Source organism: Indicator indicator, chromosome 3 (assembly GCF_027791375.1).
Source record: "Indicator indicator isolate 239-I01 chromosome 3, UM_Iind_1.1, whole genome shotgun sequence".
Lineage (NCBI taxonomy): Eukaryota > Metazoa > Chordata > Aves > Piciformes > Indicatoridae > Indicator > Indicator indicator.
In genome coordinates this window covers 20774736-20789918 of record NC_072012.1, presented here as the reverse complement: position 1 = coordinate 20789918, position 15183 = coordinate 20774736, and the positions used below count along the sequence as shown (strand labels likewise).

The window sequence follows — 15183 nt, the reverse complement described above, 5'->3', positions numbered from 1 at the left end:
CTTCCTTAATTTACCAAGTAGGTAATGGTGTTTTTTGTAACTTCTTTCCATATAACTGTTTTCACAGCTGTCTTTTTGTTTTTCTCTAGAGAATCTGCACCAATGACAGAACATGACTGCTCAGGAGCAATTTGTTAAATTTAGCTAGAGTTTTTCAAACCTATGAAACCTCAGAAAAGCATTGTCTTACTCTGAACAGAAAATTCCTCATGCAAGTGCAGTGTGTTTAAGTTAGTTAACTTTTGCTTTGTGCACTCTGCACAGAAGCTCAGAAAAACTCTGTAAATTGAGATAGTTGAGACTCTGAAGGAGTTACTGACAACTCCACATATTGGAAAGCCAAGTTCGTTTTACAGAACTTCCATCCTGGTCATTAAGTAAGCTCACATTTTTTACTGGATTCAAGTAAATCACACTTCTCAGTGCTGAGTTATCCTTAAAATACACCACATTCAAATGAGATTTCATCAAGCTTCAGCCTTAAAAAAAAAAAAAAAAAAAAAAAAGAGAGAAATTCAAAGGAGTAGAATATCTCTGCTGCATGGTGCCTATAAAATAATCTTCATGTCATCCTACTCTCCATCTTTTTGAACTGCTGGTGAACTATGCTCTTGCCTTGCACTTAATAGATCACAATTTTTATTGCAACTACAAACATTTTCAGAACAAAACACAACACAACCTTCACATCCATGTTATTATTATATGAAGAATCTTTTGAGGAAATGATCAGATGCTAACCAATTTAGTGCTGTGTTAGGGACTCAGTTCTCTTCAGCATTTTTAGTCTTATAGTTGTTTAGTGCACAGGTGCACTAAATGAATCATAGAAGAGTTTGGGTTGGAAAGGACCTCCATAGGTCATCTAATCCAATTCTCCCTACAATAAGCAGGGACATCCTCCGCTAGAGAAGACCTCTCAGAGACTTGTCAACCCTGACCTTGAATATCTCCAGGGATGGGATCAATATGTTTAGGGAAATGCTACGAGGAGACTTTTGCCTTAACTGTCAAAACCCTGTTACAGAAAACCATTGTATCTACACTGATTTATTTTTTGCTGTACCTGTGATAGAGCTAAAGTGCTATGAAAAGGATTGCATCTGCCCTTTAAGGCAGACACAGTAAAACAAGTCTTCTATAAAGCTTTTGTGGTAAATTTCCTCAATCTGTTATCTTACAAGACATACTTGTTAGATCCATGCTGTCTTATCCAAGACTTTGATGTCAAATGGAGGTAATAATCTGTACAGAAATATCAAAGTATTCTCTTTCAGCTCCTGGTGATAACATTTGCTGTCTACCAATAAGTGTCATTATCTTAATTCCCAGTGATAACAGCTTCTTAAACTCACCAGGTAACATGCAAGAAGATGATTAAAAAAAAAAAAATTCTGTTCTGCCTGAAGAGCATGGCTCATAGTTCTGCCTTTTTTATTTTTCCCTTCTTTCCCTAACAGTTGTCCAAAGAGGATTATGGGTTTGATTCTGCATTTAGCAATTCATAACAGTCTGATTTACTTTAGCTTTCAAACATCAACATTCTATGACTTGCCTATAATCCAAAAGGCAAAGAGCCAAATGCATCTGTGGTGTGACTATTAGAACCATTAGAGTAATAAGAAACATTACTTTTACAAATCTAACACAATTAATAAAAATAACTGAGGCTTTTAACTTCAAATTAGGTGCCTTTATTATTAAAATCTTAAATCAAATAGTACCCCAGAAGTATTCTACCTTAAAGGTTATCATGCAATATGCTTTAACCAGTGTTCCTAATTTCTAATTGCCATTCATTTCAGTTTCTTAAACTCTGGTTAACCAGAATGTTGGGGTTTTTTTTGGTGTGTGTAGCATATCTGATGTTTCTTCTAGCTGAAGACCAGGAAGTCTGACATTCCACCTGACTTGAAAATAGCAGCTGACTCAACCACACAAGAATCTAGTCAAGTATGAATAAACATTTTTTTTCTTCCACAGAAACAACCACTAATTAAAAATATTTTTTCAGTCAACATCAAGACATTCCTCACAAAGGTGAAAGTGGTTCCACTTTCTATTTCTTAACATGATAGCAACCTTGGCTGAACAGAAAAAAGTCAGCCAGCGTCCAAGGAAATGGGAACTACCACAACTGCTCTAGCAGGATGTAGCATTGGATGAGCACTCCGCAATCTCATTTGGGATTTCCACAGTCTCTCTGCTGGAGCTTCACTATTTTCATAAAATAAATATTTACTGAAGAAAAAAGTTCCTCACACTTAAAGTTATCTACCAGGGACTTACAGGAACTCAACTATGGGTTCCCTCAGTACATTTTTTTATATGAGGTCTCTGTATAATTTTCTCAGATATGAAGCATTAACTGAGATTAACGCAAACTATAGAACATCTAGCATCTAGATTTTCAGCAACACCTTTTCTTGGAGTAGTTCCTGTCCATACTAAATAAATAATCACAGAGAATGTAAATTGCAATTCTATAACATTTTAGTGAGAAAATTCACTAGGAGGTTGTAATATGTATATTCTAGAACACACTTAATTGCAAGTTTAATTATATTTATACAAAATACAATCAGTAAACCACCAAGCACTGAGATGCCACAGTATTAAAAATCAGAAAGGGAGACAGTTTCTCAACTAACATGAGAAATAAGATTGATTCAATAAAAATGTTTACATTCAAATCTCACCCCTTCTTCGGATAATTTCTAATCACGGGGCTAAAGGGAAAATGGCAGCAAAGTAATTCCTTTTTTTTTTTTTTTGCTTCTGGCCTGTGCCCTGCATCAAAAAGGGCCTCCTTCCTTTTGTTTTATTGCAATTTTGCATCTCACTTTATTTTACAGAACAAAGATACCAAAATTCAACACCAAATTTTCCAAATGAGAAGAAAAATACATTTAAATTAAGGGTTTAATATTTAAATCAAGAGTTTTATTTCCTTATTCTTATTTGTTTACACTTGCCAAACTTCAGAATTGGACTACTCAAAAGCTTTTTTTTTTCCTACTTTCAGTTACTAATGTAAGTCAGTTGGATATAGGTCTTTATAGTGTGGATTAAAAAAAAGAAAAAAAGACCTTTTAGAATTTTCAGTTTTCAAAAAAAGTATGGACAGTCACATAACAGCACCACTGTTCGTTCTGTTTGACAGATGTCTGAGTTAAACTAAATCTTTGGGATTAAAAAAAAAAAAAGAAAGAAATTAAAAATGCCTAAATTCCTCAAGATGGTAGATGATGTCAGAGAACTGCAGGAATCGACTGCAGTCCTTCTAAACAGAGCAACAAAATACAACAACAACAAAAAAATTATGTCACTGGGATGAAAAAAGGAGGGAATTTCTCCACACTGTGTAGGAGGATCAGAGAAGCTGAAGATTCAAAATAGATTCCAGAGAAGAAAAATGGTCATATAAATTGACACAATTATTTCAGAAATACGAAACAGACATAATTCCTTTCTTTAGTACCAATCAGTATTTCAGATCTCTGTTTAATATTTTGCATCATGTTTTAAACGAAATTAAGTCACTTGACCTTGAGCACTTAACAGATGGACTAATTAGAGATTGAATTATTTGTGTTACAATTGATAACCAGGTCAGAATGTCAAAATGAGATTAGCTATTAATTTTGCAAACAATCATCACTGCAAGGCAGAGTAAACCAGATTTCCCAATGAACTAGGAAAAGAAAACCAAACCAAACCAAGCTGTAATTCATATGATTTAAAACTTGCAAAGAAGGGTGTGAAAAAATTAGAAATTTATCATCATATGAAAGAAAAAAAGAAAAAATTAAAAATCTTAAAAAAAAAAAATCTTCAACCTTAAAACATTCAACAGATTGAGAGAGTTAATTCTGCCACTTTACCCTGCTTTGGTGAGATCTCATCCAGAGTACTCCATCCTCTGGATGGACCCTTCAACACGGGAAGGACATGGACCTGATGGAGCAGGTCCAGAGGAGAGCCCCAAAAATGATCAGAGAGCTACGAGGACAGACTGAGGGAGCTGGGCTTGTTCAGCCCGAAGAAGAGAAGGTTCCAGGAGACCTAATAGCAGCCTTCCAGTACCTGAAGGGGGCCTATGAGAAGGCTGCAGAGGGACTGTTTACAAAGGCTTGCAGTGATAGGACAAGGGACAGTGGTTTGAAATTAGAGAAGTGCAGACTTAGATTGGTTGTTAGGAACAAGTTCTTTAGCATGAGGGTGGTGGAACACTGGAACCGGTTGCCCATGGTAGCTGAGGCCCCATACCTGGACACATTCAAAATGAGGCTGAACAAGGCTCTGAGCAAACTGATCTAGTGGAAGATGTCCCTGCTCACCACAGGGGAGTGGGACTAGATGACCTTGGAGTTCCCTTCCAACCCAAACCATTCTATGATTCTATGAAAGTACAGTTTGACACAACAAACATAGCAAACATATTATCGGGGAACACCATACAAGACAAAAATTGCATGGTAACTCCCAAGGAAATGTATTCATAAGTATGTGTCTGACTGGAAAAGGAAGAAACAAATTATGTTAGATCTCAATAAAATATACAAAGCAAATATCTGTGAAACCATGGATTATCATGGTGCCAAACAACACTTTTTGGAAGATATCAAAGCTGAATGCTTATCTCAGTATAAATCATGATAATTTATTATGAAAATCTCAAGTAAAGCATGTTTAATTAAATGCATAAAATTTTATTTGGTAAAGCTTATTAAGAGAAAAATGAATAAGTAGGGTTTGAAATAAAAGAACAGTTCCCAGCATACTTGTGATGAAAAACTGTGTAAATGCAAGGAGGTATTTAACTTGCCTAGAACACATGGTTCAAAGAATAATTTAAATTCAGTGATATATTTTGAAGACAATGCTTCCAAAGGAAATAAAACATGAAGAGTAAATTCATATTGGTGCAGGCCCCATTTTGACAGCATAAATATACTGGGTTTGCTAAGGAAAAAAAAACAAACCAAAACATGAAGCCAAAAGTTGACCAGATGGTGCAAGTAGATGTTACTAAGTGGTTTCAGACTCCACATGCTTAAGTTAACAGTAGGGTCACAGTAATAAAAGAATATGTTAAAGGTTAATGTTGATACTAAAATAATTAATAGGCTCATCAAAGTACTGTTATCTATGAGAACAGTTAGGAAGTATTTTTTAAACAAAGAAATTCAAGACAATTTTCTCTCTTAAAGCAATTCCTAGCAGAGTCACTTTAATAAAAAGAAATAATGCTGAGCATTTTAATTTCCTTTTAACTTACTTTCACTTACTTTGACTTCTCCTTATGCCTGTTTCAGTATCAGAAATATCCAGACTCTTGGCTAAAATGAAACTCTTTTCCAAAGAAGAAAAGCAAGAAAGGCCAACATAGTGAGGAACTGAAGCAATTCTAGAATGTGCTTGAGAAAAGAACTTTGCAGATTGAATAGGCTTAGATGCCAGATTATTGTGGTTATTTATGTGAGACAATAATTTGGTGTGAGAGAAGTTTACCAAACATACTCCTAAAAACTGCAGTCAGCTGTATAGATGGACATTCACCAAAATAAAACCAGCTGTCCAAGGAAGCATCTCTAAGTTGTCACCATTAAATAGTTTCTCAAGAAAGGTATCTGGAGGATGATATGATTACTCCTTAGCAAAAGAGTCACCGTGGGGCAAAAAAATATCTACAATTTTTAGAAAGCAGTTTAAAATACAGGTGTGTAATTTAAAGATTTTTTTTCCTTATTTTTATAGTGGCTTTCAGTTTAGCTGTTGAGCAGTATCAGGAAATCAAGAAGATATTTCTTTTTGGCTTTACACTGCATATTACCACTCTCTCTCTCACACACACACATACATACCCCTTATTAGCAACTTCAAATATTGCCATGTTACTTTGAACCCAACTTCGTGTTTATGCTAAATACTGCCTTTGTAACCCTTTCCTGTTGTCAGCATGAAAGCTCAAGAAGCTAAGGATAACGCTAACAACTGATAGTATATTCTAAAATTGGATGGTAGATGCAAGAGGACAGCTCTTTTTCTTCCAAGAAAAGGTTATCTGCTTAGCAGGATGCTGAGACTCATTGACAGAAACAAATGTTCTGCAGTTCATACTCTGACTTGCTGTACATATCTAACCTCTGGTTAAATTACTGAGAGGATTTTCCCTTCTAAGATTTGTCTTCTTATGCATTTTGCACAAGGATTAAATCCTCACCATTTCACATTGCATTTCACAACCACAACAAGTATTTATTGTTTCCATCAAGGCACCCAGTACCTTGTGCACTTTGCAATGGGGGGTCCCAGTCACCACTGAGGATGTTCAGTAAGGAGACAGGGGTAAAGGGAAACGCACACGCAGGCAGGGCAAGGATTTGGGCAAAACAAAGAATGACAGCCTGCTGATGGCAGATAAACTGCCCTTGGGAGGAGTGAAGAAAGCCTTGCTGCTTGTTGTATACATAAAAGTAGTGCTGCTGGCCAAGACTGGGAGGTGTAGGAAGAGCTGGAGCTGAGGGGAGACAGAAGGAGCAGCCAGTCTCTGGCTGGGCCAGCGGTATTGAGGACTCCCAGGCATGGCTGGGTTCATCAGAGATGACATGGGTGGAGGCCTGCAAGCCATTGAAAACTCCTGCAGCTAGATTTTGCCAATACATCTGACTAATCTGGAGCATGTTCCCAGCTCTGCTTGGCTTCAGTGATGCTTTCCATGTAGGTACTAACCACTTTCAGGAGCAGCTCTGCTATCCTCTAAGTGCACTGACAAAAATATCTACAGAAAATAAAGATGGGGTAACAGCAAGAAGGTCCTCACCTATTCTTAGTTCTTTGTAGTTGCCGTACTTTCCCACTACAAGGTAAAAACACTGCACATAGCAAACTCCTGGCCAAATTGTCAGCCTGTGGCTTGGACAGGAGCATTCTGCACTGGGTTAGGAACTGGCTGGAGGGCCAGGCCCAGAGAGTGGTGGTGAATGGTGCCACATCCAGCCAGCAGCCAGTCACTAGTGGTGTCCCCCAGAGATCAGTGTTGGGCCCCATCCTGTTTAATATCTTTATTGATGCTCTGGATGAGGAGATAGAGTCCACCATTAGTAAGTTTGCAGATGACACCAAGCTGGGGGCAGGAGTTAGTCTGTTGGAGGGTAGGAAGGCGCTGCACAGGGACTTCAACAGGCTGGACAGATGGGCAGAGTCCAACATGATGGCATTTAACAAGCCCAAGTGCTAGGTTATGCACTTTGGTCACAACAACCCCATGCACCATTTCAGACTGGGATCAGAGTGGCTGGAGAACAACCAGACTAAAAGGGACCTGAGGGTACTGGTTGACAGTGGGCTGAACGTGAGCCAGCAGTGTGCCCAGGTGGCCAAGCAGACCAATGGCATCCTGGTCTGGATCAGAAATAGTGTGGCCAGCAGGATCAGGGAAGTCATTCTGCCCCTGTACTCAGAACTCATTAGACCACACTTTGAGGACTGCATCCAGTTCTGGGCTCCTCAATTTAAGAAGGACATTGAGATACTTGAACGTGTCCAGAGAAGGGCAACAAAGCGGATGAGAGGTCTCAAGCACAAGCCCTACAAGGAGAGGTTAAGGGACCTTGGGTCATTTAGCCCAGAGAAGAGGAGGCTTAGGTGAGACCCAAACTACCTGAAAGGAGGTTGTAGACCCACAGGGTTTGGTCTCTTCTCCCAGGCAACCAGGGGCAGAACAAGAGGATACAGTTTCAAGCTGTTTAGGATCAAGGTGAGGAGAAAGTTCTTCACAGAAAGAGTAATTGGCCAGCGGAATAGGCTGCTCAGGGAGGTGGTAGAGTCACCATCCCTGGAGGTGTTTAAAATAAGACTGGATGTGGCACTTGGAACCATGGTTTAATTGTCATAGGGTGTTAAGTATTAGGTAATATGTTGGACTTGAATGATCTCTGATGTCTTTTCCAACCTGGTTGATTCTGTGAGAACAAGGTACAGGTGATGTTCACATGTCTTGAAAAACAATGGAGATTTCCTCTCCTGTGAAATGCAACTTTCCTTTATTTAGAAACTCAGCTAGAGTAGCTGCAACTTCTTAGCATCATTTTTTCCTGCAAAACTAGAAAGAGAGCACCACCATTTTTGGACCCATCCCAGAGCCAGAGGAAAGACCCTCAACCAGCCAAGATACCACACAGAGGAGCTCAGACCCAGAAAAGAAGCCCAGCCAACACTCATAGATGATATTGGAAGGAGCATCAATTTTCTTCCTACCTAACCGGGGGGCCACCAGGCCCCCCGGCCTTTGTCCTCATTACCCACCACCCAGTGTGCACCACAGGGACTCACCAGTGATGAGAAGAGGATCCCTCAGCCCAGATGGGCTCAGCTTGGAGCTTGTGCCTTTCCTGGGGGGGATTAAAAAGGGAAGTGGGTGGGGAGGGCAAAGTGGCCACACCTGGGGTGGGAGGAGACTCCAACAGAGCCCAGGTGCTCTGGATTTGAGGTGATAAAGGGGGGTAAAGGGGGTGGGTGGGGGGCAAAGGGGCAGATATGGTGGGAAAGGGGAAGTGGTGGTGAAAGGAGGGGACTTTAAAATAGCTTTGTTTTCCATTAAATCTTTCATAATGCACAACTGCAGTTCATGCTTTGCTTTGCCTTCATGCAAAAAGTACAAACCCATCAATACTTCATAAAATAAAGAACAATTCAAGGCTGCATCTTGAATACTTGGTTCAGTTTTGGGCCTCAAATATATCCAAGAAGGATATTGTGTTGCTTGAGTGTGTCCAGAGAAGGGTGGCAAAGCTGGTGAAGGTTCTGGAGGGCAGGCCTGGTGAGGAGCAGCTGAGGGAATTGGGGTTGTTCGGCCTGGAGAGAGGGAGGCTGGGGGGAGACCTCATTGCTCCCTGCAGCTCCCTGAAGGGAGGTTGGAGTGAGGTTGGGGTTGGTCTCTTCTCTCTAGTATCAGGTGATAGAATGAGAGGAAATGGCCTGGAGTTGTGCCAGGGAAAGTTTGGATTGGAGATTAGGAAAGTTTTTTGCTGCAAGAGTGGTCAGGCATTGGGGGAGGCTGCCCAGGGAGGTGGTGGAGTCCTCATCCCTGGAGGTGTTCAATAAAGGTGTGGCCATGTAACTTGAGGACATGGTTTAAGGGCCATGGAGGCATTGGGTTGATGGTTGGACTGGATGATCTTGGAGGTCTTTTCCAACTGAAACAATTCTATGTTCTATGATATCATGCCATTTCTCCTACTATTCATGCTTTCCAAGCAAGTGTGGTGATCAATCCTTTCTCACCTCCATGCTGCCTTCTAGCATCTGTCCTTCAACCCCACCTCAATGCTGACAGAGAAAGTGAAATTCCAACACTCATCCAGTACAAGTAACTGCAAAATGTTCATGGCAACTCTTCTCCCCACATCAAGCTTTTACCCATCAAGAGGCCCAGTTATCTTACTTTCAAATCTCCTTGGAAAAGTTTGAAATGCTTAAGTGGCAAACTAATGTTCAGCATAAAGATCCAAAGGGGAGATATTATGCTCTCCAAGGGAGACTGCACATTTCCCTTCCAACCCTGGCCTCAGCTGAAGTATTACAATAATGACAGATGAGCTCCTCCAATAAGAGGCTTTCCTTTCCTTGACTTCAGCACACAATTTTCCAGTTTTATGCAATGTTTTAATCTCGTGTCTTTCAACCCTATATTCTGCTGCTCTATTGCTTATGAAAATGGCATTAATAGAAAATCCGTTAAGCAGGGTAAGTGCTGCATTACGTGTGAGAGCAAAACAAGCAGCCCCTGGCACTGAACACCAAAAGGATTCCATTAAACAGAAGGAATATAGTCTTCCAACTGGCAGAGTACCATTTTGCTTTGTTGACAGTATATAGTATAATGATTATCTACAGCTGGGATGGAGAAGTATAAATCATATTAAATTTTTAAAATATACTTAGCTATGCAGACCACAGGAATACACAACATTCATGCATCGATTATGACTATGGGATTTTACTATATATATGCATTTTTTTTTAAGCAATAGTTGTTTGTAGGAACTAAGTGCAACTCCCACATCTTCATTAGCAATGGCTTCAGATCATCCAGACTACAGCAAATCCTGAGACATTTGAATAAACCCACTTCGCCAACAGTCTCTTCACAGAAAAAAAAAAATCTTTAATTTAAATAACTCTCTAGTATTCACTCTTTTGCACTATACCAATCTACTTTTTGCTTTGATTAAAAAGAAAGTTTCAGTTTCATTAATTAACATTGTTAAAAAGACACTGTCTAAAAGTACAGAATAATATCTGAACAAGGAAGAGAACTCTCTGATAAAGTTATTAGTTACAGACTAATTTCTTGGTGCAAGTGACAGACTTATAGGATATTGATAATGACTAGGCAAACAGCCTATAGGAACCCTGCATATTTATCTTTCACCAATCACCATCTTATCTTTTATATATTAAAAAGTAACTCAGAAAATGATAGTGTGGACAGCTTGCTGACATTAAAATTTCTTAGTGTTTTCTTCACCCTTCTTTTTCCTTACCCATTAACACAATCTTAATGTATAAGTCAGCAACCTCAGTAACACAGGACATTGTCTTCACACAGAACTTAGGTCATGAAGTTCTAAACCTAAAAGTCCTGTTCACAAAAGAAATAACATTCATCATTTGGTACATTATAATCAGCTTTGACAGAACAGTAATAGAAAAAGTATGGCCACTCATTAGAAAAATACCATTTTTCCCCCTGATTTTTAAATGCTGTTTTCATCATTTAGCTTGTCTTTATGTATAAAAATAAATATGTAGGTAAATATTTCTTAAAAACATCCTGTTTAAAAAATTTCAACATCCCCTACAAAGATATGTATGTTGAGAAAGAAAACAAATATTTTCAGAAAGGAATGGCACAACTGTCACTTGCCTACACTGTAAAAGCCTAGACACTTTGGTTGTAGAACATGTATTTTTAATAAGCAAGGTAAGCACATTGGCAGTGTGTGGTAAAACTTGTCTTTCTTACCCATAAGGCAAACAATAGGATTTATGAATTTTAAGGGGGAGAGGGAGGAAAGTTAAAGAAGAGAGAGTTGCCAAGAAACTGTCATTATGAAAGTTGGCCAGAAAACAAGTTCTACTCTGTGAAAAATTCTGAAGTTTTGGAAATCTAATTTTCCTCCACATCAGGAAGAACCAAACATCTACTCCTATTGGTTATGGTACAACCCTGTCCATCAGTCTACTGATACTGGCAGTATGGAGGCTGTCGCTCAATCTCTCCTGGTGGAATATTAGATGAAATATTCATTGAGCCTGGGTAAACTACAGACCAGTGCTAAGAGCCAACAGTGAGGGAGAACAAGGACTTTCATTCAAGAAAAAATATCCTAACTATCATGAAAGTAACCATGACTTAGGTTCTTATGAACTTGGATATAAACCAGTTTCTGTATCTTTAGCCCATGGAATAAAGTTGGGGTGGATTTATTCTTTCTGCTTGGTTTTGTGGGTTTTTTTCTTTCTTTTTTTTTTTGTTGTTTTTTTTTTTTTGTTTCAAACTAGCCCATCAATTGATAGTTTTCTGCCACAAATGAGGGTTTCTCAGCAGCAGACACCACAAGCTAACGTGAATGTCTCCTGCAGCAAATGGCTCTTCCATTTGATTTGGGGCAACCAAGACAAAAAAGATTTTGTTTAAAAGCAATTATTTTTGTGAAAAGTTTTGTTAGGCCAACATTTTCCAGAGGAAAAAAAAAAAAAATCCTGAGAAAATTCCTAACCAGCTCTAGTCTTCATTTTCCAGAGAGATGTCACATCCATACAACAGAAATTGCAATGTGCATGGAAAAGGAGTTCAGAAAGTGTAGTAACATAATGGCTGTATATCTGTGTCACCTGCTAAGAATGCCCACAAAGGCAAAAATCATCACTGAGTAGACAAGCACAGGATGTCTGGTGAGATGATCAGCATCCCAAAGAATCACATTCTCGTGGTAGGGGAACAATGACAGGTTTTACTGCACTTGCTGATGCCAGTCTCTTTGTGTTTGTTTTTTGCTTTGCTTTTTTGGGTGGGGGGTTGTTTTGTTTTATTTTGTTTTTCTTGCCTACCTAGGCAAAAAAAAAAAAATATTCCACTTTAAAATCTTATTTGGACTTTTTTTCTTTTTAACTAGAAAATATAGTTATGTCTTGTAAGCCATCAACATCACTTGCCATACACATTGCCTGATGCCCTCATCCTTTGCCCCAGGATGCTGCATGTGCCTGCTCTTAGTCTGTGTGCTCCTGGCATATTTTTCCCTGAATTGTGGCTGTCTTTTGTTTCTGTCTGTGCAAAGGTCTGACCCTCACAATGTTGCCGGAAGGAAGGAAGGAGAGGTTTGTAGAAACCTTTGCAAACTTTTTAGTTTTTTTCTTGGCCTTAAACTTCCCCCAAGAGGGCCAATAGAAGCAGAGTTCACTCTTCAGATATCCAGTCCAAGGGGGACACTTCAGGAAAGAAATTCAGCTTAAGAGCTTCCAGCACTTGATTACTTATTGTTTGTTCCTACCCACCCCAGCCCCCCTCCAAACTGCTGGATTTCGTTGGGAACATCTAATGAAATTACAAGTATTTCAATCTGGAAACAGCACGTTCATGCTGCTGAACTTCATCAAGGACATTCACCTTCAGCAGCATACTATCTTGTGTTTGGGTATTCCTTGACAACTTCTGTTATTTAACATGAATTCTTCCACTTGGAAGTGGGGGATACATGTTCATATCCTGATAACACCCAGGAGCACCTATGGGCGACGATGAGATTTCCATCTCTTGCTCTCAGTGTCTCCAGGGCTCCCCGTCCTGAGCAAGCCCCGAGTTCACCTTCACCCGGGGAGGAGGTGACAGGAAGCAGCGACCTCTCCGCAAACCACCAAAAGGTGCCGTGTCTGCCCGCAGACCGCGAACACCACGCCACAGCAGAGCGCGGCTCGTCCCGACCCGCCGCGCTGCCCCGGCACGCTGTGCACCGCAGCCCTCCCCGGGCGCACAGGCGCTTGGGCGGGCACCGGCGCACCTCAGCCCCCGCCCGGCTGCTGGCTGCTGGCTGCGGTGCGAGGTGGCTGCCCTGCCGAGCAGGTAGGGGATGACAGGCGATGGAAGGCGACAGGGTCGCCCCGCCTGCTCCACCTGCGGGGGGTGCTGCCGGTGCACCGCCCCGAGCACCCACCCTCGCCTCGGCAGAGCGAAGGAGAGGGGAAACCATGCAGCTGTGAGGTGGAGGAGGGTCGCTAGCGAAGTGATAGAAAAACTAACCTGCCACAGGGATGGTGATGGGAAGCAGCAGCAGCTGATGGAGCAGCAAGGCTGGCAGGAGTTTGGTGACCCACATGGTGTTGACGGCTCCCCCGGCGGCTGGCGGGGAGGAGAAGAGGAGACGGCTCCTCGGAAGGACCCAGTGCACAACCGGTCACTAGAGGAGGCAGAGTGAGCCGAGCTGCTTTTTATTGCGATGATCTAAGTTTGTTGTGTGATTAACTGGAAAGATCTGGGTCCCAACTCCCTCTTACGGTAAGAAACTGTTTAACAACATCCCCTCTCTGTGTCTTCTCCTCCCCTCCCCAGGATCTGCCTACCCTCCCGCCCCACAGCCAGCCCAAGGATAGGGCTACCACCGCGTCATCCCTCCCTCCATCCTTCCCTCCCTTTCTCCTTTCCCCTGCCTCCTTCCCTCTATCCCTTAGAGGTTCAAGAGGTGCAGCCCGGCTCAGCCAAGCTCCTCAGCCCTGGGGCTAGTGTCTTGCTGTTGCTTCTCCCCGGCACTTCCTGGCTCTGTAGACCCTTTTGCCCTCTCACCTGCAGCCAGAACAAACTTATCCCTCCGTGCAAACATTTCCCTTCACAAACTCCCCGTTTCTTCACCTGCCCACGAGCCCCACCCCCAGACAGCATCCTCGTCCACAGCCCTTTCAGCAGGAGTCCCCCATCTTCTGGCAAGCGAAAAGGCAAGACCAGTAAGAAAACACCTTGCCTCCAACCTGCCCATGGCTGCCTCTGGACACTAGCCTGGCCTTTTCACCACCCTCATTGGCCATCTGACAAACACCACTTCCCCAAAATTGTGGCAACTCTGGGGAATTTAAAGGTCAAGTATCAGCTGGTTGGCATCATTCCAGGGAGATGAGCATCAGTCTAAAGTGAGGCCTGACCTTCCCTCTGTCACAGATGAAGTGGTTGTAATTCTTCTGTTGCACTTCATTTTAACTTCATGGAAGCAATGAGATTTTTTTTGTTGTTGTTTAAAGTCATGAGACTGTCCTTTGTGACATGTGAGTATTCGAAAATAAACACTTCAGGAAAAGTTCTGCCTTATTTTAAACTATTCCTTTCTCCCATGCACTCATCTACCAGCTACACCACAAGTACGTGACAACACAGCAAAATGTTTCCTCCTATTTTCCACAAATAAATCAGAGACCTGCATGTGGTCCCATGCCATGTGAGTCAGGAAAGAGGACTCCTCCATCCCAGACTCCTTTGCCTAGTCTTACTATCCATACTGCTGATAAACACCTATGAGTAGAAGTTTTTCTTAAAATTAGTTGTTTTCCAAGACACAAATATTAATTGTTAAGTTTTATTCTTTTTTTCCCCATAGTCCCAAATTATTGGGTTTTTTTCCCCCACCCAATGTGTACCTAGTGGCAAAACACAAAATTTCAGTTTGGGAACTACTGTCCTGGTAAGTGAAAGAAAGGGAATGGAAAGAATTTGAGAGAGAGTCTGTGAAGAAAATATTTTGAACTTTGGACATTATAGGGAAAAAAAAGTTTGTGTGAGGAAAAAAAATAAAATACAACAAACCCAATCAACAAGCTGAAAGCTGCAGATGAAAATAATTTCTAGCTTGTTTTATTTTGTTTTGTATTATTTTGTTTTTTTTTCCTGTATTTATTTTTCTCTCAAGAATAAAAGTTAATGTACAGGCATCCCTTAGAGATTCATAACCTGAGAAAGGAGAGAATGTATTCCACTGGCCAATGCCCTTGTGTGAAATCCTTGTCCACTGTAACTGATGGAACATGAATATCTCACTTGGTGTTTGTTTTCTGTTTTTCTTACTATGCTTAAAGATAGACAAAAATATAAACAATAAAGGAACAAAAATAAACAGCACCATGCTGAGCCCA

The 15183-nt window shown here is 40.9% G+C and overlaps 1 protein-coding gene across 1 annotated transcript in view; it reads right to left on the bottom strand.

Moving 5' to 3' along the window:
- Positions 1–6686, bottom strand: part of HGF (hepatocyte growth factor) — a 51003-nt gene extending 44317 nt beyond the window's left edge. Inside the window, exon 1 of the mRNA XM_054399776.1 lies at positions 6290–6686. Within this exon, the coding sequence (XP_054255751.1) occupies positions 6290–6686 (397 nt within the window). The remainder of the gene's footprint in view (positions 1–6289) is intronic.
- Between the last annotated feature and the right edge of the window lie 8497 nt (positions 6687–15183).